The following is a 21926-nucleotide window of genomic DNA, read 5'->3' as shown; positions in this document are numbered from 1 at the left end:
GGGTGGGGCATCTCACGGGCACCACAGGTGCACCCAAGGTGGACAGGGCCTCTCTTCCTGGCCTCCTTCTTGGGCTCTTCTGCCTTTGCTCCCCACACACCCACCCCCTGCGCACAGCTCAACCCTTCTCTTCTCCCCAGTGGCCTTGCAGTTCCCTCCACCCCACCCCCTGTCCTCCATCAGGAGTAGGGTTCCTCTGACCACAGTTGCAAGGGCATTTACTGAAATTGAGGAGGGATATGCACCTTGGAAAAGACTCCTGTGAGTCTGAGCACGTCCCAGGAGGCTGCCTTGGGGACCTCTTCCTTGCCTGCATAGGGCTGCCATGGTTAACATCTCTCTCAGTTCTACTAGTGTCTATGCTTTCCCAGCTAAGGCCTCTTTCCTCTGCTCCAACCCTGTGCCCCATGCCCCAGCTACGCCAACCCACAGGGTTCTCCCTTCTCTGTGATAGCAGGGACCTTGTCCTTTCTGCCCCTTTTACTTCCCATCTCCCACACAGGACTTAATGGAGAACAATCACTCAGCAAGCATTTCGTGAACATTTGAGTGAATGAAGGAGAGGGTGGGGCTGATGATCCCACTTCTTCAGACTGAGCTCTTGTTAATCCCCAAGACTTAGCGTGTGTCCCAGCTGCCCCTGCATACCGGTGTACTTGCTATTGAAGACAACAGGTGGTGGACCCCCCTGGCAATACTGACAGAGAAAACTGTAGCTTATATAATCTGTAGTTTTGCTTTTCTTACCTAGGACGGAACCCAGGGCTGGCAGGTGTGGGCCCTGCATCCATCATGGGGTGACAGGTGTGCCCCCAGAGTCTCACCCACAGTCCAAGCTGCAAAGAAGGACAAAGGACAAATCACTGGTCACCATGGGTCAGGGTCCTGATGAGACATTCCCCCATCTCTGTTCATCACGGTGTCATAGGATGGTCTCTGGCTGCCAGGGGGCTGGAGTGTGTGTTGTCAGCTGTTAGTATTTTCTCTTCCAGTTTCTGTAACTTCTGACCCACGTCAGGCCTGACCCTCCTCCCTCCACCTGACTGCTTCGCCTGGTCACCATCTCCTAGCTGATGATGCCTGGCTGGGGTCCACGACTGAAGACATGGGGGTGGTAAAGACTTGGTCCCTACAACCCAGCTGGGAGGCAGAAAGGAAGACTTGTATCTCAGTGGGTCAGGATGTAGCCATGGGAAACCTCAGGCCAAGGCAACTGAATTAGATGGATTTTTAAATATTTATTGATTTGAAAGGAAAACTTTGAAAGACAGAGGTTTTCATCCTCAAATGGCCTCATCAGCTGGAAGTGGGGGCTGTGCTGAAACCAGAAATCAGGAGCTCCATCTGGGTCTTCCAAATGGCGGCTGGGGCCCAAGCATGGAAGCCATCTTCTTCTACCTCCCCAGGTACATTAGAAGGGAACTGGATGGAAGTGGAACAGCCAGGATTCAAACTGGGGCCCCCAGGGGATGTTGGGGTTACAGGTGGCAGCTTAACTTGCAGTGCGTCACGATGCCGGCCCCTGCCAGTTGGATTTTTGTAATTTTGTGCCCAGTAGAGAGTCTGGCATAGAGTTATCATGATGGGTGAATGGGTTGGTCAGACCTTTGGACTCCTAGAATCAATGTCACTGCTCTTAGGCCTTAGGACTGGCCTTGTGCTCATGGTCTGAGCCTTTTCACCATCGTATCCCTGTCTTAAGCAATAGGTTGGAATGAGTGAGAAGAGGCAGGGAGCCCACCCCGCATCTCCCGTCTATGTGTACCTGCTGGGGAGTCTCAAACGTCATTTCCCTCTGTCCTGTCATGGGGATGCAGCCACACCCTGAGCTACAGGGAGCACTGGGTATGTGCCTTTATACTGAGTGGCCCAGCTCAGAGTAGGCTGCGTATGGGGTGCACAGGAGGGGGTTCTCTTCCTGGGAGTGAAACTAAAGGGGAGGGCCTTCCTGGCAAGCTGCCCAGATGCTTGCCAGCTCCGTGCCTTTAGCAGGTCACCTCCCTTCCCAGAGCCCTGGCTGATAGGAATGACCTGCAGGCATGTGCAATGGGGATTAAGTGAGCAAGACCACTCCCTGCTGAGTTCCAGCCCATGCAGCTCCTGCGGCTCAGTGTGGCCCAGCATCCAGGCCCCTCTGAAGGAGGAACAGGTATGCAGAGCCCGGGTAGGTGATCACTCAACAAGACGCAGGGGCAGAGATGCACATGGAGCTGAACCTGGGGAGCTGGCCCTGAGATTCTAGGGAGAGATACATTATGTTTAAAGACATATTCATTTATTCCAAAGGCAGAATGAGAAAGAGAGATCTACACCCACTAGTTCTCTTCCCAAATGACCAGAGACTGGTTGAAATTCAAGAGCCTAGAGTTCCATCCAGGTCTTCCATGTGGGGTTCACTCCCCAAGTGGCTGCAATGGCCAGGGCTGGGCCCCTCCAAAGCCAGGAGCCAGGAGCTTCACCTGGGTCTCCCATGTGGGTGGCAGGGACCAAGTACTTGCTCCATTTTCCACTGCCCTCGCCAGGGTGTTATGAAGAAGTGGGTCAGCCAAGAGTTTGAATGGGTTGGGGACAGGGCAAGTGGCAGCTTACCCACTGAGCCCCAGTGCTGGCCCTGTGTGTGTGTGTGTTTAGTCCTTTACAGTTCTATGTGACGGGTAGGTCTATTGGCCTTGAAGTGTTTTTCCCCCTGTAGGTTTTCAGTTTTGTTTCCAGATATGTCTGGTTACTGTTTCTCGAATGCCAAACCTTCTGTAACAAAAATATCATTGTGAGATTTTGGATGCTGTTCTCTTCCTCCTGGGAGGACTTACTTCTGTTTCTGGCACGCTCTCGGGGAAGGGGCGGGCACCTTGATTTAGTTGGTGAATGAGTGAGTGCTCAGGAATGACTCAGCCAGGAGCATTGGGAGAGCTTCGCCTCCACCCTGTGGCCCCCCCCAGGTACCATGTGCTGAAACTCAGTCCCCATTGAGAAGTGGGTGGTGGTTTGATCCATCTGTGGGATTTTCTTCATAGGGCCTTCAGGAAATGATAAAGTCATGAGGATGCGGCCCCCGTGTTGGAATCCTGGTGACTTCACACATGGTACTTGCTCGCCTCTGGCCACTTGAGGCCCTGCACGACCTTGGGGATTCTGCCAGACAATTTCATCCTCAGATCGGCGCCAGACACCTTGGTCCTCTAGAACCATGAGCCAAAACCAAAGCGCTTTCCTGGATAAAGTAGCCTGACTCAGGTCTTTCATTATAGTAATAAGAACTGGAGCAGCATCGTTTGCAACTTACTCTACTTTGAAAGTGTCACTCTTGGGGTACAGCCGAAGTCCTGGGTCATGGGTCAGAGGGCCTCTTCCTGACCTTGGCTGTTCACCTAGCAGCTCTGCGTTATTGTTCTTGAACATGTTACCTGGCTTACTGACTGTGCCCTGCAGTAAGAGGGGTGGTGCTCAAGGGGGAGGTGGCAACCCCCCGAGTCGGGCCTGTCTCTCATCACTTCTCCCTGGGGTCTGTCCCCCAGCTCTAGCCTGTCTGGGTACCCCTTGGAGGCCTTCTTTGGAAGCCTTGAAGATACTATTATATATATCTAAAAAAATTATATGTTTGAAAGGCAGCGTGACAGAGACAGAAAGATTTTCCATCTGCTGGTTCACTCCCCCAGTGGCCACAACAGCTAAGTCTTGGCCAGACTGAAGCCAGGAGCCAGAGGGCCATCGGGGTTTCCCACGTGGGCGGGGGTCTAAGGACTTGGGCCATCTTCTGCTCTCCCAGGTGCATTCACAAGAAGCCGGATTGGAAGTGGAGCATCCAGATTAGACAGTCTGTATCACCCACTGTGTCCTGTGGAGTCTGAAGCTTGAGCTGGGGCCTGACACTTCCCAGCCATGGGAGCTCAGTCAAGTCTCCTCTCTTGGTCTTGGTTTTCTTGTAGTACTTCCCACTTTGCGCCAGATAAACCAATGAATGCCTAACACTGATTCAGAGCCTGGAACAAAGGTAAAGATGGTCTGCTCCCTCCTAGGGCTGACTTTATAGTCAGGGGGACGCTGAGTGACTCACAAAGAGTGATCGAGTCATCAACTGGAAGGGCATGCCAAATATGAATTACAAAGGGTGCCCAAGGAGTTGATGCTGGGGCACATCAGATTAAGCCACTGCCTGTAGTACCAGCATCTCATTTGAGCACCAGTTTGTGACCTAGCTGCTCCACTTCCGATCCAGCTCCCTGCTAATGCACCGAGAAAAGCAGTAGAAGATGGCCCAAGGCCTTGAACCCTGTACCCACGTGGGAAGCCCAGATGAAGCTCCTGGCTTCTGCCCAGCTCAGCCTTGGCCATTGTGGCCATCTGGAGAGTAAATCAACAGATGAAGTATTTGTGTGTATGTGTGTATCTCCCTCTTTCTGTTATTCTGACTTTGAAATAATAAATATATCTTTAACTAAAAGGATGACTGAGCAGGTGGCTCCAGCAGATCTGGGCCCACCTGCTTTGCTGTGCTAGGAGGTAAGTCATCAACAACATCTTTATTTTACAACAAATCCAGAGCCATCTGGGACAAGAATGGAGGCAGCTCAGACATGCTGCCAATCCCAGGGAAGACCTCAGTGATGGCTTTCAGTACTGAAGAGTAAGAGGAGGGGCAGAACTGGGTGTGAGGGCATGCAGCGCTGTCAGATCGCAGCAGGGGGAGGAGTCCAGGTGGATGGCGGGGAGGCGGGGCTTAAGACCCAGCTGACCTTTCACTCTCCTCACCCCTACTCCTCCAGGAACCCCAAGACATGCAATAATGGGGGTGTAGGCACATGTCTGGGACAGACAGAATGTAAGGACAAATCGGGGACCCAGATCCCAGAATTGGGGCACACGGGATGGCGTGTTCGGAATGAGGTCACCGCCCAGTTGTCAGAACTGGGGCACGTTCCATGTGGGACTCATGTCCCACACCCGCTTGCTGCACGCATCCCGGGAGGTGAAGTGTGACTGAGTAGAGGTGCAGGAGACAGGGACAACCGGGCAGCTAGTGTGGGGTGGACAGAGACTTGGGGACATCTATGGCTCTGGGCAGGGAGGGGGCAGTTCTTGGTCAGTCTCCTCCCTTGTCTGCCCCTCCCCCCATCCGCAGCAAGAAGAGCCTCAGTAAACCACGTGTTTATTTGGATCATTCAGATTTACAAAACTGAAAGGTAACAAAACCATAACGTGGATCACACACACACACACATATGCGCACACATCATATCCTGTGTCACTTTATGTACAAAACAGGGCAGGGGGTGTGTGGCAGAGGCTGGACATCAGCGGCACAGCGTCGGACAACTGGACATGCTTGCTCTCTGCTGACCTGGACCCAGGAGCCCCTGTCCCATGTGGCAGGAGTGGGGTCTGGGCAGGTGGTGGGGAGGGCAGGCAGCTGGGAGAGAGGGGTGGGATGAGAGCGGCTCTGTGTCTTGGAGAGGCCCCTTCCCCAGGGTGCTCAGGCTGTGGGTGCTGCCGAGGATGGAAATGGGACGGGTGGGAGTGGCAGCTGTAAGATCAGAGGAACCACCAAGGCCTGCAGCACTGAGCACTGAGAAGATGGGGCTCGTGTCCCCACTCCAAGGTCTCAGTGGGGTGGCCTCCAGCTCCTCACCTGCTCTGCCCTCTGCTGTGTGGACCCAGCTCATGCACAACAGTGGGGTGGGCAGTGGCTGGCAAGGTGGCACCAGGAGGCTGGCAGACGGCAGCTGCGAAGCACCTGGCACGGAGCTGGGCCTGTGGCAGGAGACTGAGGGCAGTGGGCCCCCTGTTGTTCCTCCCCAGGGTTCCTAGGGGACTCAGTCAGCTTCCTTTTTCCCTCCCAGCTCCCCAGAAAACTCCAAGGGGGAATCAGAGCAGGGCGGGAGGGACACATGCTCCTAAGGGAGCCTCACCATGGCATCCTGTTTGTCCCCTACACACTCAGCCCTCAGGACTGACCCGATGGGGCCTGAATGTCCCCTGCCCTGGCCTGAAATCTTGCTGGTTGCTTTCCTCAGCTCTCTGTGCCCAGCGGCGTCACCTGTACCACAGGCTAAGGCTACCTGCGGCTTGCAGCCGTGACATGAACAAACACGAGGCTGCCTGTGAAGTGCCCAGTGTGGGCCAGATGCTTACTACGGCACAACATAGGCTCCCTCCTCCACCTCAACTCACACGTCAAAGTCCCAGTCCCTTTTCTTGTCATCTGCACGTGCCTGGACACAGCCAAAACAGCAGGTGCTTGATAAATACATGTAAAATAAATAAGGGAAGAGGTAGGGGCTTTAGAAATTGAGGGCCAGGCCCCTCCTATGACTCAGGCTCAGAGCCCGCACACCAGCATCCAGCTGTCCCTCTGCCCAGGGTGATGAAGCCGAAGGATGAGGCTCAGACGTCACCGTGTGTCACCATCGCCCTGACAACTCCCCAGGCCACTACGAAAACTACCTCCCTCTAAGCAGTAACACTCAATCAATTCCAGTTCCAATCCTGCCGTCACCCCAGCAACAGCATGCGTCACGGCCATGAGACACTTGACCCAGCGTTTGGGCTGATGTCATTGGCTGTCTCCGGGGCAACCCAGAGCCCTGCAAGGTCTGGCAGAAGCTGCTGTCAGCCCCACTTCCACGGAAGGCTGGACTCGAGAGGCTTCGTGATCTCTTCGGGCTCTCGAAATGGAAACGGGAGCTGAGGGCTGGAGGCGACAAGGCTCGGGAGCAGCGCCCTTGGCACTGGGCCCTACACGGCCTGCTGCACCTGCGTCATGGCTCTGGCTAAGCAGCCGTGGGGATCGCAGAGACAGAACAAAAATGGGGGAGGGGAGGGTAAGAAGCACCAGGGCCCACTTGAGCCACGCTTGCATCTGCAAGCTGCTCAGACACCTGCTAGGTGGCTGGCAGGAAGAAGGACTTGTGTGTCCCCAGCCGACTACCCTACCAGTGAGTCCCAGGACCGAGCCCTTCCTCCCCCATATCCTGCGGTGCCAGGATGTCTAGGGGTTGTATAAAGGGAGGCTATGCAGCACTATCCTGACCCCTGGTGTGCCCACCCTCTTGGGTTGCAGCCTAGACCCCAAGATCCTCAAGAGCAGGCAGTGTCGTGGGGAACAGAGAGAATGGAGGAGGGGCTGGATTCAAGCCCTGTTTCACTTCCTGGGGACCTTGGGCAGGTCACCTCCCCCTCCAAGCTCTTCCCCAGCTCTCACAAGCAAAAGGTCAGACTATGTGGCTTCTCTCAGCTCTCATGTTGTGCCACTCTAGGCAGCTGACACTTGCAAAGGTCTTCCAGGAACCTTGCACTAGCTCTTGACCCTTAGGGCCAGCTGCTGACCCTAGCCTGTGACCGGCTTGAGCGCATGGGATTCCCAGTTCCAAGACCTGCCCTGCAAAGGACTTGGGTTTCCCTCACTGTATCCACTTGGAAACAACATTCCTGTTCTTTCTGCAGGGCTCTCTGTCTACATGACATGGGCAGAACCCCAAGGGGGCAGGCACTTACAGGAGACCACACCGCAGGTTAGCAACAAGGGCTAGCTAGGAACCAAGGGCTCCTGTCTCCCACTGCTGCACACTTCTCCCTTCCTGCTCCAGGGATGCAAATGGGGGGAAGATAATGTGGCTTGGCCAGAGGTGGCATCTTCCGGGCTATGAAGTCTCCACTTCAAGCTGCTCCCGACCAAGGCTGACATAGCTCAGGCCTGGTTCTGGGCATGTAATAGGAAGGGCGGTCATGCCTGTGGGTACAAGGAGGAGGATCCCTGGGCCTCAGCCTTCAGACTGGAGCTGGGAAGGGGACCAGGGATTGGGCCAGGCCAGGTGGGGAACCAACATTCAAACCACGGCACACAGAGCAAGGGGGAGGAGGGGACAGAGCAGGGGGCAGGGGAGGGGGCTCTAGCTGTCCTTGCCTGGCAGTTGCAAGGGGAAGAAGGAAGATCCATTCAACATCCTCCACAGCTACAGCCTGTGAGGCCCCGAAGAGCATGGGTGCACCAGGGGTCATAGATTCAGGTGCAACTGAGCGGATGGGGATGGGGAGAGCCCATCAGGCCACTGCCAGGAGGGCACCAGAACCTGGCCTCATCCCTGCTCATCCTGTGGGTGAGGGACTTACGTCCTTGGTGTGGTATGGGGACGCCAGCTCCCCCAGCTCTGGGCCGGGCATTCTGCAGGGGTGGGGAATGGGAGGCAAGACCAGGGCAGGGGTGGGAGGGAGGGCAGGCGGAAGTGGCAGACATGGGGGATCCCTGGCCGAGGTCTCAGGCCTTGGCCTTTCCCTTGCAGACATCAAAGGCAGCCTTAGTGGCACCACCGAAGGCCTCCACCAGCCTGTCCTCCCAGGGCACGATATTGCCCCGCAGTGGTCCAGTGCAGTTGGCGATGCTGAGGACCTGCGCAGGTGTCAGGGTGTGGTCCCACAGGTTAAACTGAGTGATGTCACCAACGAAGGCCTGGGTGGCATCAAAGCGCCCTCCCAGGGTGTCCTGGTCCAAGAGGAAAGTGGAGAAAGGAGAGATGCTGAGAGCGTGGAAAAAGCAGGTAGGCAGGCAGGTGCGCCCAGAGTCCCAAGTCCCAGCCCAGGGTTCCAATCCTGCCCCTGGATAGCTCTCATCTCCCTCCAGCCCTCAGTCTTTCCATCTGCAAAATGGGGAGACAACAGGATTGCTCCTGGGATCTCAGGTCTCTCTGTCCCATGCCTCCTCCTCAGAGAGCCCCGGGTAGGTGGGTGGGGGTAATGACAGCGGCCCCCCCCAATCGCAGCTAACATCATACCTGCTCCTGGCCCAGGATAAGGATCCCATGAGGCTTGATGGGGTGCCAGGCAGCCAGGTTCTCGCCAGAGCCCCGCAGCTCCCCATCCTGGTAGGCAGACCACAGGCCGTCCCTCGTGGTCCAGGAAATACAGATGTGGTGCCACTCCTTGTCCTTCAGGCTCAGGGGCAGCTGGGTGACCTGGACACCAACTCCAGGTCAGAGGGGCTGTGAGGCCCTTGGCTGGGGTCGGGGGTGGGTAGCGGGAGAGGGGAGGCCTTCCTCCCAGGGACTGACCTAAAGCTTGACCCTGCCCTTCCCCCCAGCCTGGTGTCCTTGCTAGATACCCACCCCCTGCCCAACTTGTTTCCCCACAAGCTACTCCGGGGCTTCCTGCTGACCACTCATGACTTTGTTCTTTGGTTTCCAGTGACTTTGTGGGGCATTTATTCCCTCTCTGGTAGGCCCATGGGTCACATGGGGGTAGGAGTGGCACCTCCACAGTGCCCAGCACACAGCTGGGGCAGCAACAGAATGAGCCTCACTCTAAGCCTGGGCACTGGCTCTGGCTCCACCCCCAACCCCGTATGACTGTGGGAGGATGTTCTCTCATTCCTGGGCCTCAGTCTTCTTATCTATAAAGGACAGAGTTCGGCAAAGACACAACCACTGCCTTTTCCACCACCCAAGGCAGACATGGCCAATTGATCAGGAGCCTGGCCTGAGCCTGATTCTTTCTCATCCCAGAGCTCTGGGAATGGTCTGTAAATGGACCAGACTATGCTTTGGAAAAGAAGTACTGGCTCTTCATGGACTCGGTGCTCTCAAATGGCTCTTTTCTAAGTTCTTGAAGCTCACGAAGTTTATGTACATTTTCTAAGGTCTTCTGAGTGATGGTCTTGTCCTGCACATTGGGGATCTGCTCCCAGACTTAAGTGTGCTGTGTCTGCACAGGAGGGATCAATACTGCAAGACAATGGGGGAGGTACAGAGGCCGCAAATATCCAGAAAAAGACAAGGATTTGGGAACAGAAGGAATTAAGTCTTAGAGGCTGGAACAGGGAGGGACCAGTGTTGTGGTGCAGCCAGTAAAGCAGCTGCACTTCCAATACAGCTCCCTGCTAATGCACCCAGGAAAGCAGCAGAGGACAGGTTAAGTCCTTGGGCTTCTGCACCCATTGGGAGACCTGGGGGAAGCTTCTGTCTCTTGGCTTCTGTGTGGTCCAGTTTTGGCAGTTGTGGCCATTAGGGGAATGAACCAATGTAGGATCTTTCTCTCCGTCTCTCCTTCTCTCTCTGTAATTCCGCCTTTCAAATGATAAATCTTTAAAAGAAGGGAAGCAAGGGCCTGGCGCCGTGGTCTAGTGGCTGAGGACCTTGCCTTGAAGGCTCCAGGATCTCATATGGATGCCGGTTCTAATCCCAGCAGCTCCACTTCCCATCCAGCTCCCTGCTTGTGGCCTGGGAATGCAGTCAAGGATGGCCCAAAGCCTTGGGACCCTGCACTTGTGTGGGAGACCCAGAAGAGGATCTGGGCTTCTGGCTTCAGATTGGCGCAACACCAGCTGTTGCGGTCCCCTGGGAAGTGAATCATCGGACAAAAGATCTTGCTCTCTGTCTCTCTTGCTCTCTGTATATAACTGACTTTGCAATAAAAATAAATGAATCTTTTAAAAAAAAAAAAGGAGGAGGAGGAGGAGGAGGAGGGAAGCAAGCAGCCCCAGCCTGTGCCATTGGCTCAAAAGCACTGGAGGTTCCCTACTGGCACCACAGGGCACTGTCCAGGGTGCTGAAATCCCAGGCGTGCTCCTGCTCCTTAGGCAAGACCACTCACTGGTGGCAGCCAGAGGGTGATGACGGGACTGAGAGCAGGACCTAGATGTGGTCAGCTGCCCCTCCTGGTCTTAGAGCTGACTGGGCCTGAAGAGAAATATACTATCTCCTCTTCCATGACGCCCATGAAAGGCATGCCTGCTGAGCTGCACTTCCAATCCAGCTCGCTGCTAATGCACCCAGGAAAGCAGCAGAGGATAGGTTAAGTCCTTGGGCTTCTGCATCCACATGGGAGACTGGGTCCTGACAGGCATCAAGCATTCCCAGCAGCTCGGTGTGGCTGAAGGCTGGTTCTGCATGGGTGTGATGTGTGTGCCTGCATTTGTAGGGGTCTCTAGATACCCCCATGCCTGCAAGGCCAAAAGCAGGTATGGGGCAGGCAGAGGTGGAGAACTTTGGGAACAGAGGTGGAGGTGCATTACGGTGGTTAGATGCTTCCCCTTTTCTCCTCAGGACCATGCCCTTGTCTCCCCCCTCCTCCCCAAGCTTGTTCTAGCCTCCAGCCAGGCTGGGGCTGGGATGTGGAGACAGGAGGACTGGGCATGAGAAAGATGGTTAGAATAGGGGAGGGGTTAGAAGACCCCAAGACCCCAAATCACAGTATTGCCCCTTCAGCTGTGTGGCTGGGCTACATTGTTTCCTACCTCAGTTTATCTATCTGCAAAATGGGGGGACAGTGAAGGCATCTCTCTCAGTGCCGAAGGGAGTCAGAGAAGGGGAGAGGAGTAACGTGTTGATGAGCCCCATCTGTCAGGGCTTGGGATCTGTTCAGAGCCCTTGACTTTCCCCGAAGCCATTTGTTTCTTACTATAGCACTGGGAGGGCCCAGCACGATACTGCAGTGGTTAAAGTCCTCTCCTTGAAGGCTCCGGGATCCCATATGGTTGCCTGTTCTAATCCCAGCAGCCTCGCTTCCCATCCTCACTCCCTGCTTGTAGCCTGGGGAAGCAGTCGAGGACAGCCCAAAGCCTTGGGACCCTACACCCACATGGGAGACATGGAAGAGCTCCTGGCTCCTGGTTTCAGACTGGTTCAGCCCCAGCTGTTGTGGCCACATGGGGAATGAATCATCGGACAGAAGATCTTCCTCTCTGTCTGTCCTCCTCTCTGTATATCCATCTTTCCAATAAAAATAAATAAGTCTTAAAAAAAACTATAGCCCTGGGAGCTAGAAGTACTATCATCCTGGCATTCAGGCTGCCAAGGCTGGTCAAGACGCCACCCTCCCTTCCATGGTGGAAGAGAGGCAAAAGTGCTTCTCCCAGGGAGTGTAAGAGGAAGGAGGCCACCAGCACCCACCAGCCCCCAAGGAAGACCCTCAGCCCCTGCCTGGCTTTTCTCTTATCACTACAAGCTCACTCACCGCTTTCAGCCAGCCTTGTGCCAGGATCATCCCAGAAGCCAGGCAGGTGTTGAATGTGTGTGGAATATGTCCAGCAGGTGGGGCAGGTGGTCAGGGTGGGGTGGGGGCAGGGAGGGGACGGGGCCCTGCCCAACCCGGCTCACCTTGTCATTAATAAGCAGCTCCATGGGGTCCGGGCCGGCTTCCAGCAGCACAATTTCATTGGCTTGCCCAGGCACTGAGTAGGAGAAGGGGGTGCCCTGGCCGGGGCCACCCGAGCGGGACCGCAGCCACACGCAGGCAGTGAAAGCGTAGAGTTCGGGCAGGGCTTTGCGCACGCGGGCATACATGTAGTTGTTGCGGATGGGGATGCTAATCTTGAAGGCATCTGGGGGACTGTAGGCAGAGGACCCTGGGGTGGGGGTGGGGCACAGGATGGAGGTCAGATACAGGGTGGGCCGACACTCATGGGTAAGGGTTAGTGGTTTCATGGGTCAGGTTCACTCTGCTCTGCCCTGAAGGCCACCGTTCAAGCCCAAGTGTACTGAGTTCAAATCCTGCCTTCCCCACTTGTCAGAGGTGTGAGCTTGAACAAGCTAAACTGTCCATAAAATGGGGTTGTTGATTCCCTCCAAGGGCTGTGTGAGGATAGATGGGGACAGGGTACATCCAGAACCCAGCTACAACAAATGCTCAGCAGACATTAGCTATTCATCTCTCTCTCTCTCTCTCTTTTTTTTTCTTACTAGCAGGTACTGTTCTCAATGCTTTTGTCTATGTTACTTCAAACCTTACAATGTTAAACAGTAGACACAATTCTACCTTTTATTGTTAAGACCTTGACACACAGAGATTAGGCCATCTTCTCAAAGCCACAGCTACTACAGGGCAGAGCTGGGATCTGAACAAGACAATCTTGGGACTCCCTGATCTCTAACTCAGCATTTCTGGAACTCTATGTCTTGGAGAGCAGAGGTTTGTGTGGGGGCAGAGAGGGGTGTCTCAAGGGAATGGATACGCCTACCACAACCAGTCCCCCTGGGATGGCAGTCCCAGACAATGCCACTTGTGCTGTGACTCCCGATTCCGGGAGAGCCCCCATGCTTGGCTCACTGGGGAGTGTGGAGGCCAGGGCTCCCGGGCCTGGATGAGATGTGGGTGAGGTGACCCTGCAAGCGAGACTGTGTTCTGGATGCACCGGTTGACCCGTGGACCCAGCCTTCACCCTCCATGCCCTCTGAGGGGCCCAGCACCCACCATGCTCCAGCTCAGCCACACGGTCTAGCAGGGTCTCCAGCTCCTTCTCCACCTCTTGACGCTGCTGGTGGCTGCTGTGGCTGAGGGCCATGCGTTCCTTTTCCAGTGCCAGTACCTTGGTCAGCAGCTGTTCCTCCACTTGGTCCATCTTGGCGTGCAGCGCTGTGGGTGTGGCCGGGGCAGGGGCAGCCGAGAGGTTTGCCCGGGCTGGGAGCTCCTGCTGCTTGCAGATGAAAAGAGAAGTTGGGGGAGGGCCACTCGTATTAGAAAAAAATTGGGAGGGGGGAGGCACAGGGCGCTCAGCCACCTGCCATCCAGGTGAAGGGTAGAAGTAACAGACCCTGCGTCACGCAAGAAGTTTGACTGCAGGAGCTGACGGGAGTTTGCTACTGCCACAGTAGCAAACTTCCCCTGACCAAGGACTCTCTGGGGAGCTCCCTGGGTCAGCCCTGGCCAGGCAGGGACTTCATTTCCCAGGGATGCCAAATGGGGACAGTAACAGTAACTGTGGTGTGCCATTACGGTCCAGGGCAGAGTGTGCCTGCGTGGGCACTGACATCCTCCGTGCAGCCCAGCATGGATGAAGGTAAAGGCTCAGAGACTCTCCCCGTTTGGTCCCGAGACCCCTACCCCTGACAAGGCAGGAGCAGTGTGTGTGGTGGGGGGAATGCTCTCCCTCCCTTTCCCTGCTGTAGGAAACCCCTGCTAGGAAGCACAATCCATGGCAGAAATGTCACAGACTCCTCAGGCAGAGATGAATAATTTCCTGAGTAGTTAAGAGTTAAATCTGAGCTATCTCCCTGGCTGCCTTCCTCCCACAGCTGTCCCCAGGGACAGGGCTGATGCCTCCCCACTCCCCAGGGGCCTGGGTAGTTCCCGCTCAGCCTAGCCCTGGGCCGGGTGCCTCCAGGAGGCCCCAGACAGGAGTTCATGGAATTTTCAGGATTCTGGGAGTGCTTATTTTGTGCCAGGCACTGTCCCAGGTGCTGAAGGCAAAACAGGAAGCCAAGGACACATTTCCTGAACATCCCATATGACAAGGGGCTGGTTCTGCCAGTACAGGGAACTCTCCTCCCAGCCTCACGGGTCTCTGGTTGGTGTCAACTGGGCACATCTCTTAACGTTTTTCAGCCTTTTCTAGTCTGGTAACCCTAACCCTAACCTTGGCATCAAAGGACAGGGACCAGAACATGCTGGAGACATGGGAGCTGCCATGGAGGACAATGATGGGCTTTGCCATTAGCAGTTGGGGGATGGGCACTGGGCTGTGGGGGTGGGGGCAGCTGAGGTTGCCATGTGCCATCATGGCTCTTCTTGTATAAGCTGGGCACTTAGGACACCTGGAGGACAGGGTGTGGTCAAGACTATAAGATGGAGTAGAGGTGAGGATCTGGACCAACAACTGCTTCAGGGGGGCATCCAGGGCGTGGCAGGAAGACTCTGGGGATCGGGGGTGCTCCTGGCTGCAGTTAGGGCTCCAGCAGGCATCACACAAGCACGCCCTTGGCATTTATGCTTAATGCATCCTGTGCCATGGGTGCCACCAGCATCCTGTTCTTTGGGCAGGGAACCTAGGAGTAGTCACCCAGGCTGCAGTGAGAGTTGGTAGCAGGACCAGGGTGGGCCAAGGTGCTGGCTTCTTGCTTGCTTGGCACCTCTCACCATCTGCCTGGCCATCCCTCTGGGGATCCTGTCTGTCCCCAAACTCTAATGAATGTCTCCCCTGAGGAAGGTGAGGTAGTCACAGAGGGGGTCTGGAACCAGTTGACACTCAGCCCCTACCACCTGCTGGAGATGGGAAGGAGCCGAGGATGAACCTCCTCCCAACTCCCCTAGGGTGCGTAAAAACCCTAGTTTGGGGTATGGACCTAGCCCAAAGCCTCAGTTGTCCTTCCTGTAAAATGGAGACGAGAGGTCTCACTGTGCTCATCCCCAGCATGGACAGAGGGGAAGGGTGGAAGTAACAGACCCTGTGTCGCACAAGAAGCTTGACTGCAGCAGCTGACGGGAGCTTGCTACTGCCACAGCCATCCCCTGGCCAGGGACTGCCGGGGGAGCCCAGGGCTGGGCCAGCATGGCTGGCAGGGCCTCTTGGACCTCAGTACTATTCTGTCCTCGCTAGGGTTGGCTCTCTGCAGTGCCATGGTGGGGAATCTGAAGTAGGAGCCCTGCCAAACTGTCCATAGTCATGAGGCTGGGCAAAGCAAGCACGCCCGAGCTGCTGCCCCACCCTCTCCGGCAAGCATCCACCCTTGCCCCTGGGGGAGGGCACCCTGCACAGATGCCGTTTCCACAAAAAAGAGGGTGGCAATGGAAGATCCCAAAGCGATGTTTCTAATGGCAAATCTCCCCTGCCTCCTCCCCTGGCCTCACGTGGCCTTGTCCTGGTCCCGGGCTGCCCATGCTCTGCATTGTGACCATCCGGCAACCAGGGGCCACCACAGACACTGCAAATCCTATTCGCAAATCTCTCCAGGGACCCCACTCTGCCAACACTGTCTCTGCCCTGCTCACCCCCAGTAGGCTCCTGGTCACCCCTATCCAAATCCCTCCCAACCCAAGGGCTCGCACATGCTGTTCCTGGTAATGAGAACGCGCTTCCAGCCTTCCCTCCCCCTAGCCACCACCTCTGCCTCTGTGTGTTTCCACTCAAGATGGCAGCTTCCCTGAGGCCTGAGCTGAAGGTAGGGGGACTGTAGAGGACTCAGTCACTCATCATGAGCCCTGACAACACAGTTGTCGCCCATGTGAGACAGGTGCGTGCCACTTCTGGGCTCCTCACCTAGAACTCTGACCCCTAGCTTTCTTATATGTAAAATGGGCACCACGACCATGCCTGCACTGGGGGATTGTCAACAGAGTCCTCATTTGTGTGTAGGGCAGGGACAGCCCTGGGTGCTGGCAGGCCTGGCAGTGTGGGCAGAGGTGGCCCAGCTGGGCAGGCCAAGGCAGGCTGTGCCTGGGCAGGAGTGAGGACAGGTGTTTTGACAGGAGAGCCTCTGTCATCCTCACCCTGTGCTTCCTAAAGGGAGGTCTTTATCAAGGCCCAGAACCCTCACCAGGGTGTGGGGACCCCAGCCCAGCCTGGTTAATGGTCCTGGCTCAGCCCCAACTGCACAGTGCAGCCCTGGGTGGGTGCCTGGACTCACTGAGAAGGTTATGGGAGTGCCCAAGGGCTCTAGCAGGAATTGGCAGCCTCGGCCTCTGATCCCAGACTTCTGGGGGGCAACAATGAGGCTGAGACTGTCCTGGAGAAACATGCCACACCCCTCCCTGGGTGGGCAGCCCTGAGCTCGGACTTCATCCCTCCTCCCAAGGATGGCAAAAGTGCTCCATGCCATGATTCACAAGGGCAACGTAAAAGTGAGCCACAGCGAGCCGGCTGCACACCCCGAGAGCAAAGAAAATGCTAAAAATACCCACGGCAAGCTTGGCCAGGTCTGGATGACTGTGTGTATGTGTGTGTGTGTGTGAGAGAGAGAGAGAGAGAGAGAGAAAGGCACTCTGGCAGCCACTCTGGGATGGTGTTTTGGCATGGTGTCCCAATGCCACCCCCATGCCAGGCACCCACGCCCCAGGATGGATCCAGGGGAGATGAGGATAGGTAATTGCAGAGATGTCATGAGGGTGTTCATGGCAGCTTCCCTGCGATATCATAAACTGCCCTGAGCCCATCCACGGAGGGTGGCTGAAGCCTAAAGGACATCCGATGCCTCACACTAGCAACAGATAAGCCACAAACATGGGCCACTCACAGGTGCCATGGACTCAGAGGCAAGAGAGAAGCCGCCAGATGCGAGGGAAGGCCCCACTGGGCACTGAGGCCAGGTGCAGCACGTGGTCACTCCCTTTGGGACAGAGCTGACCTGGGTGGGGGTGGGAAAGCTTCGGGATGCTGGGGATTATCACCCAGCAGATGGGAAAACTGCAGAGCAGAGAGGAGAAGGAATTTGGTGTAGTCTGAGAGGGAAAGTTTCTAGAACAAAGCCGTCACCAGTGGCAGGGAGAGGTATCCCAGTGGGGTTGCTCCACCTGGAGCTGGGTCAAGGGCTCAGGGCAGTTTATGATATCGCAGGGAAGCTGCCATGAACACCCTCATGACATCTCTGCAAGTGGCCGGAGCCCGACGTGGTTCCTAGCCTCAGTGCCAGCAACCACTCAGTGACCACTGGATAATCATGACATCCACCAGGGAGACTGCCTAGTCATGCCCATTTCCCAGAGAGGAAGCTGAGGCTGAGATGGTAAAGTTGCTGGTCCAGGGGCCCCAGGATAGCCACCTGACAGAGGAAGGATTGAGACCCAGATGATGCAGCTGCCAGGTATGCACTGGGAGCAGCATGCCACGCTGCAGCCCCGGAGCCAGGCAAAGTCTGACAGAGCCATGGGAAGGGTAGGAGCTTCAGGAGGAACAACCCCTCCCTGTAATTCTGCTGGCTTTGCTGCTCCCCCCTCCTGCCCCCTGCACTGCCCATGAAGCAGAAGTTTTCAGAGTGAGTAGCAATGTGCCAGCAGGGCATGGGCAACCAATGGGCTTTGGGAAAGGTGCCAAGAAATTCTGCAAGCCCTGGATCAAACCTAACCCTTGCTCCCACCCATTTTACAGGTAAAGAAACTAAGGCTAGGAGAGGGAGGATGAACTGAACTCTACACTGCCCCACTGTCTTTCTCCAGAGAGGCTGAGAGCTGGAGGGCGGGCGGGCGGTGGAGAGTATCTGGTGAGCTGTGCCAGTCCATGAGGGGGTGGGAGGGTGGAGCACAGAAAGAGGGCATAACAGGAGGGGGACATTGGTCTGCTTGCTTCTGTGTCCCCCATATTCTCTGAGCTTCTCTCCTCATCTGGTGAACGGGGCTGCAGACCGAGCTGCAGTGTACACCCTAAGTGTCTAATAAGTGTTAGCCATTAGCAGCAGCAGTGGAGGCGGCTCGGACATGAGCTTCCTGGCTCCCTGGCCGGCCAGCAGGGCATGGCCTTGGGGGGACCCTCTGCTCAGCACCTCCCCACTGCCTTTCTCGCCCTGCCAAAGGTCTAGAGTTAAGCATGAAGAACAACAACTCTGGGGCCAGACACTGACCCATTCCCAGCCGTGCTCCGTCACTGTGGGACCCCAGGGCAGTTCCTGAACTTCCCTGACTCGTGGGTCCTTGGCAAAAGGAGGGTAGAAAAGCCCTCCTGCCTGGAGGTGCGATAAGGATGGGTTCAGAGATAGTGCCTGAGGCATGCAGAGGCTCAGCGACAGTAGCCATCCCTCCTTCCCTGAATCGGGGTCTCCTGGTCCTGAGCGGAGGGGTGTGGCCGGTGGTGGAGCTGGGTTAAGGACGTGGTCTGTGTTTAAATGAATCTTGGAGTTTCACTGTGGACATGAATGGGTGTGCCTCCATGCTCCCCAGGGCCTCGCAAAGGGTCCTGTCCTCTTGGAAAGTGGTTCTTGGCCACAGCCACACAAAGTCAATATCCTCAGACCCAGGAATGCTCCTCTGGGGACGCAGCCTGCAGAAATAATTCCACAGCTTCAAAATGCAAACAGTAACGGGCTGTCTACTTGGACTGCATCCTGCAAGCAGCATCTAGAAGCAGGACCAAGGGAGCAGCCCAGGGCCCCAGCTCCAGGAGCAGCAGGGCCTATTGACGGGAATGGCAGACCTACTGGGACCAGCAGTGTGAGCCCACCAGATTGGGCTCCAGACCTCAGTCCCACCAAGGGGTCCCAGACTCAGCAGGCAGACCTGGCAGCTGAGTGGTCCCCTGTCCCCTCCCTGCATGTCCACCACCCTCAGGAAAGAGGAGGAGGCACACGGGGGAAGCCCTGGCTCCCTAGCCTGGAAATGTCCAGTGCCAGCTGCCAGAACGCCCTGACCTCAGCGGGCTCCCTGGAGTGGGGGTGGGGGCATCTTGCCAAGGGCCACAGGTGCTAATGGAGCCAGTGCAGCGCAAGCCCAGTCCTGTCAGCCTCAGCTGTAGAAGAAGCCACCTGTGCCATCTGGGCATGGGGGCGGAGGCTCCAGCAGGCAAGAGGAATGTGATTGAAAATCAGGTCTTGCTTTTACGTGTTCATCAAGCAAGGTGGCTGAGAGAGGGGCTCCTTCCCCCTTGGGTTATCATCTGTGTTGTAAATATTAGTGATGTTGTAGTTGAAACTGGCTGAGCTCACGCTGCTGCCAGGCACCGTCCCGGCCCCTCCCGGCCCCTCTCTATGGACAGCCATGCTGCCCTCACCTAGGGAGGTACCTACCGTGGTTACCTCCGCTTTGCAGATGGAAGTGAGAATCCCCCTTCCCTCCAGATCTTGCACTTTGCCCCGATTTTACTTCTCCTGGCCCTCTTACCTAGGACCCTCCACTCCCAGAGCTGGAGCAGGGTAGAGGGGGGCTGGCCTGGCTCGCCCCCTGCCTGCCTCAGCCACTCACCTTACAGTTTCTCTTTTTTTCCCTTCACCTGTGAGAGAGGGCGGTGGGTGGACCCTGGGCGGTGGGTGGACCCTGGACGGTGGGTGGACCCTGGACGGTGGGTGGACCCTGGACGGTGGGTGTAGCACTGGCACAGACCTTCCTGAGCACACGTATGAGCAGGTAGCCTCTGCACCTCCTGGCCCTCCTCCCCACAGACCTCATTGATTGGGAGACCAATCTACAGAGAAACCGAGTGCCCAGTGTCTCCAGGGGTTTGTCCCACCTGCTCATCTGTCTTAAGGTTTGTCTTGTACTTCTGGGAACCCCAGATTCCTTTGTCCTGGGAAGAAGGTGACTGTGGCACCCCACAGGGCCAGTGACTGGCGCAGGGGTCCCTGCACGGGTCCTGCAGACCCTTTGTACCTGACCCCAAAGCCGCAGCCAGGAGAGTCTGGGAAAGGGGGTGCGTGAGAAGGAGCAGGATGAGCCCCCTCCCAGGGCAGGGAGTCAGCATCTGAACCTCTCACAATGTGAGGGGTGTCCTACGGGGGGCACCCGGTGCTCTGCTCTTCAGCCCTGAGACGGTGCGACTGTGTCTCCTAAGCATGTGGCTAGCCTGGGGTTGGACGCCGCTTGTGGGGGGCGCGCCCAGAACAAGGTGTTGAAGAGATCATCGCAAGGGGACCCCGTTGGGCCCATTTTATAGACGCTGCTGCTGAGGCTCAGGGGGGCGGGGGCGGGAAGCAAACCGGATCTGGAGCAAGACTTTTCTGGCGTGCCCCGCTCACTGTGCAGGACACCTGCCCGCGTTCCCTAAGCGGAAGCGGGAGCGTCCCAGTTACACACACGGGGGACGGCAGGGTCGCTGGGGAGAAGGGGCCCGCGGGTGGCGACGGCGGCTGGCCGGACGGCGCGCGCGGCGCTCACCTCGATGCGGTCGATGCGGTCGCGGAGGGCGCGCACGGCATTCTCCAGCTCCAGCAGCAGTGCGGGCGAGTCCCAGGGCCCGTCTGCCATGGTGTCGCGGCGGGGCCCGGCGTCCTGCAGGCCGCGCGGCAAGCCGCTCTCGCAGCGGCCCAGCTTGCCGGTGAGCTCGCGGATGGTGTCCTGGTCGGCGCGGATGCGCGCCTCCTGCTGCAGCGCCGTCTGGCGCAGCTGCTCTGCCGTGCTCTGCAGCAGCAGCAGCTCCTCTCGTTCGCCCGCCGCCGCGTCTCCCTGCTCGGTCCCCGACGGGCAGGCGGCCGCCAGTGGGGTGCACAGGAAGCGGCTGAAGAGCGGCCCGGGCGGCAGCGGGTGCGCGCTGGCTGCGGGCGCTCCGGGCAGCGCCGGGGGCCCGGCCGAGCCGCCGGCGCCGTGCAGCGCGCTTAGGCTGCGCTGCGGACCCGGGGACGCGGCGGCGCCCGCAGCTGCGGCCGAGGCGTTGTCGGCGCCACCGGGCAGCGCCCGTGCGGGGCTGGCCGCCAGGGGCACGCTGGCGATGATGCAGATGACGGCACCGAGGAACGCCAGCATGCCCGCGGCCAGCAGCACTGCCAGGAACTTCAGCGTGAAGCCGGCGGCGGGGGCGCGCGAGGCCCCCCGGCAGGCGCGGCGGCTAGGGTCGGGGCGCGGGGCCCGGAACGCGGGAGCCGGAGCCGGAGCTGGAACTGGAGCTGTGGCCGCGGCCGCTGCTGCCGCCGCTCTGAGCCCGGGCAGGAGGCGGCGGCGGCAGGGAGGCGGGGAGGCGGGGAGGGGGAGCAGAGCAGCGGCCCCGCCCCACTCGCTCCCCCAAGCCTGGCCCTGGCCCAGCTCCGCACCCGTTCCGTGCCGGGCGCCCAGGTCGGGGTGCCTCCGGGGACTCGGCGAGGAGGGGCGGGAGCCAGTGCCTAGGACCCGAACTCACCAAGGCGCCGCGGGGCTTGCGAGTGAGCCCACCTCGAGCGTGTGCTCTGACGCGTTCTTGGTGAGCCCCGCGGCCGCAGCTACCCTTGCAGGGGCACATCTCCCCTCCCGCCCCACCCCCGTCTCGCGCTCGGGGCTCTGCACCGCAGAGCCTGTTACCAGGTCAGTGGTTGTTCGGCCTCCCGATGGACAATGCCCACTGTGCAGATGGGGAAACTGAGGTCCAAGGTCACACTGCCAGTATGCATTGGTGCAACTTTTGAACTTGGGCACGTCTGGCTGGCCTCTGGCTACCTCGATGCAGATGGAGCCAGTAGCAGCAGGAGAGGGAGAGAGGTCCGCGAGTTGGGGGCTAGGTGGGATTGACTTCACCTAGGCTGTGTCCACCTGCCTGTCACCCCTCATACGTAAACCTGTTCTTTTGAAGGCACACAGGTCACTCTCAGGGGATCTCAGGGAGCGACAGAAAATCCTTCTGC

General features: G+C 57.5%; 1 protein-coding gene across 1 annotated transcript; it reads right to left on the bottom strand.

Moving 5' to 3' along the window:
- Positions 1-8168: 8168 nt before the first annotated feature.
- On the bottom strand, positions 8169-21276 carry NPTXR (neuronal pentraxin receptor; the record flags this gene model as incomplete). Its single annotated transcript, XM_058673733.1, has 5 exons — positions 8169-8476; positions 8766-8945; positions 12084-12331; positions 13177-13396; positions 20494-21276. Coding segments are annotated over 5 exons (1656 nt in total), but the record flags the coding sequence as incomplete, so codon positions are not given.
- Between the last annotated feature and the right edge of the window lie 650 nt (positions 21277-21926).

This window comes from Ochotona princeps, chromosome 15 (assembly GCF_030435755.1).
Source record: "Ochotona princeps isolate mOchPri1 chromosome 15, mOchPri1.hap1, whole genome shotgun sequence".
In the NCBI taxonomy this organism is placed as follows: Eukaryota; Metazoa; Chordata; class Mammalia; order Lagomorpha; family Ochotonidae; genus Ochotona; species Ochotona princeps.
This window is presented reverse-complemented; position numbering and strand designations above follow the sequence as displayed.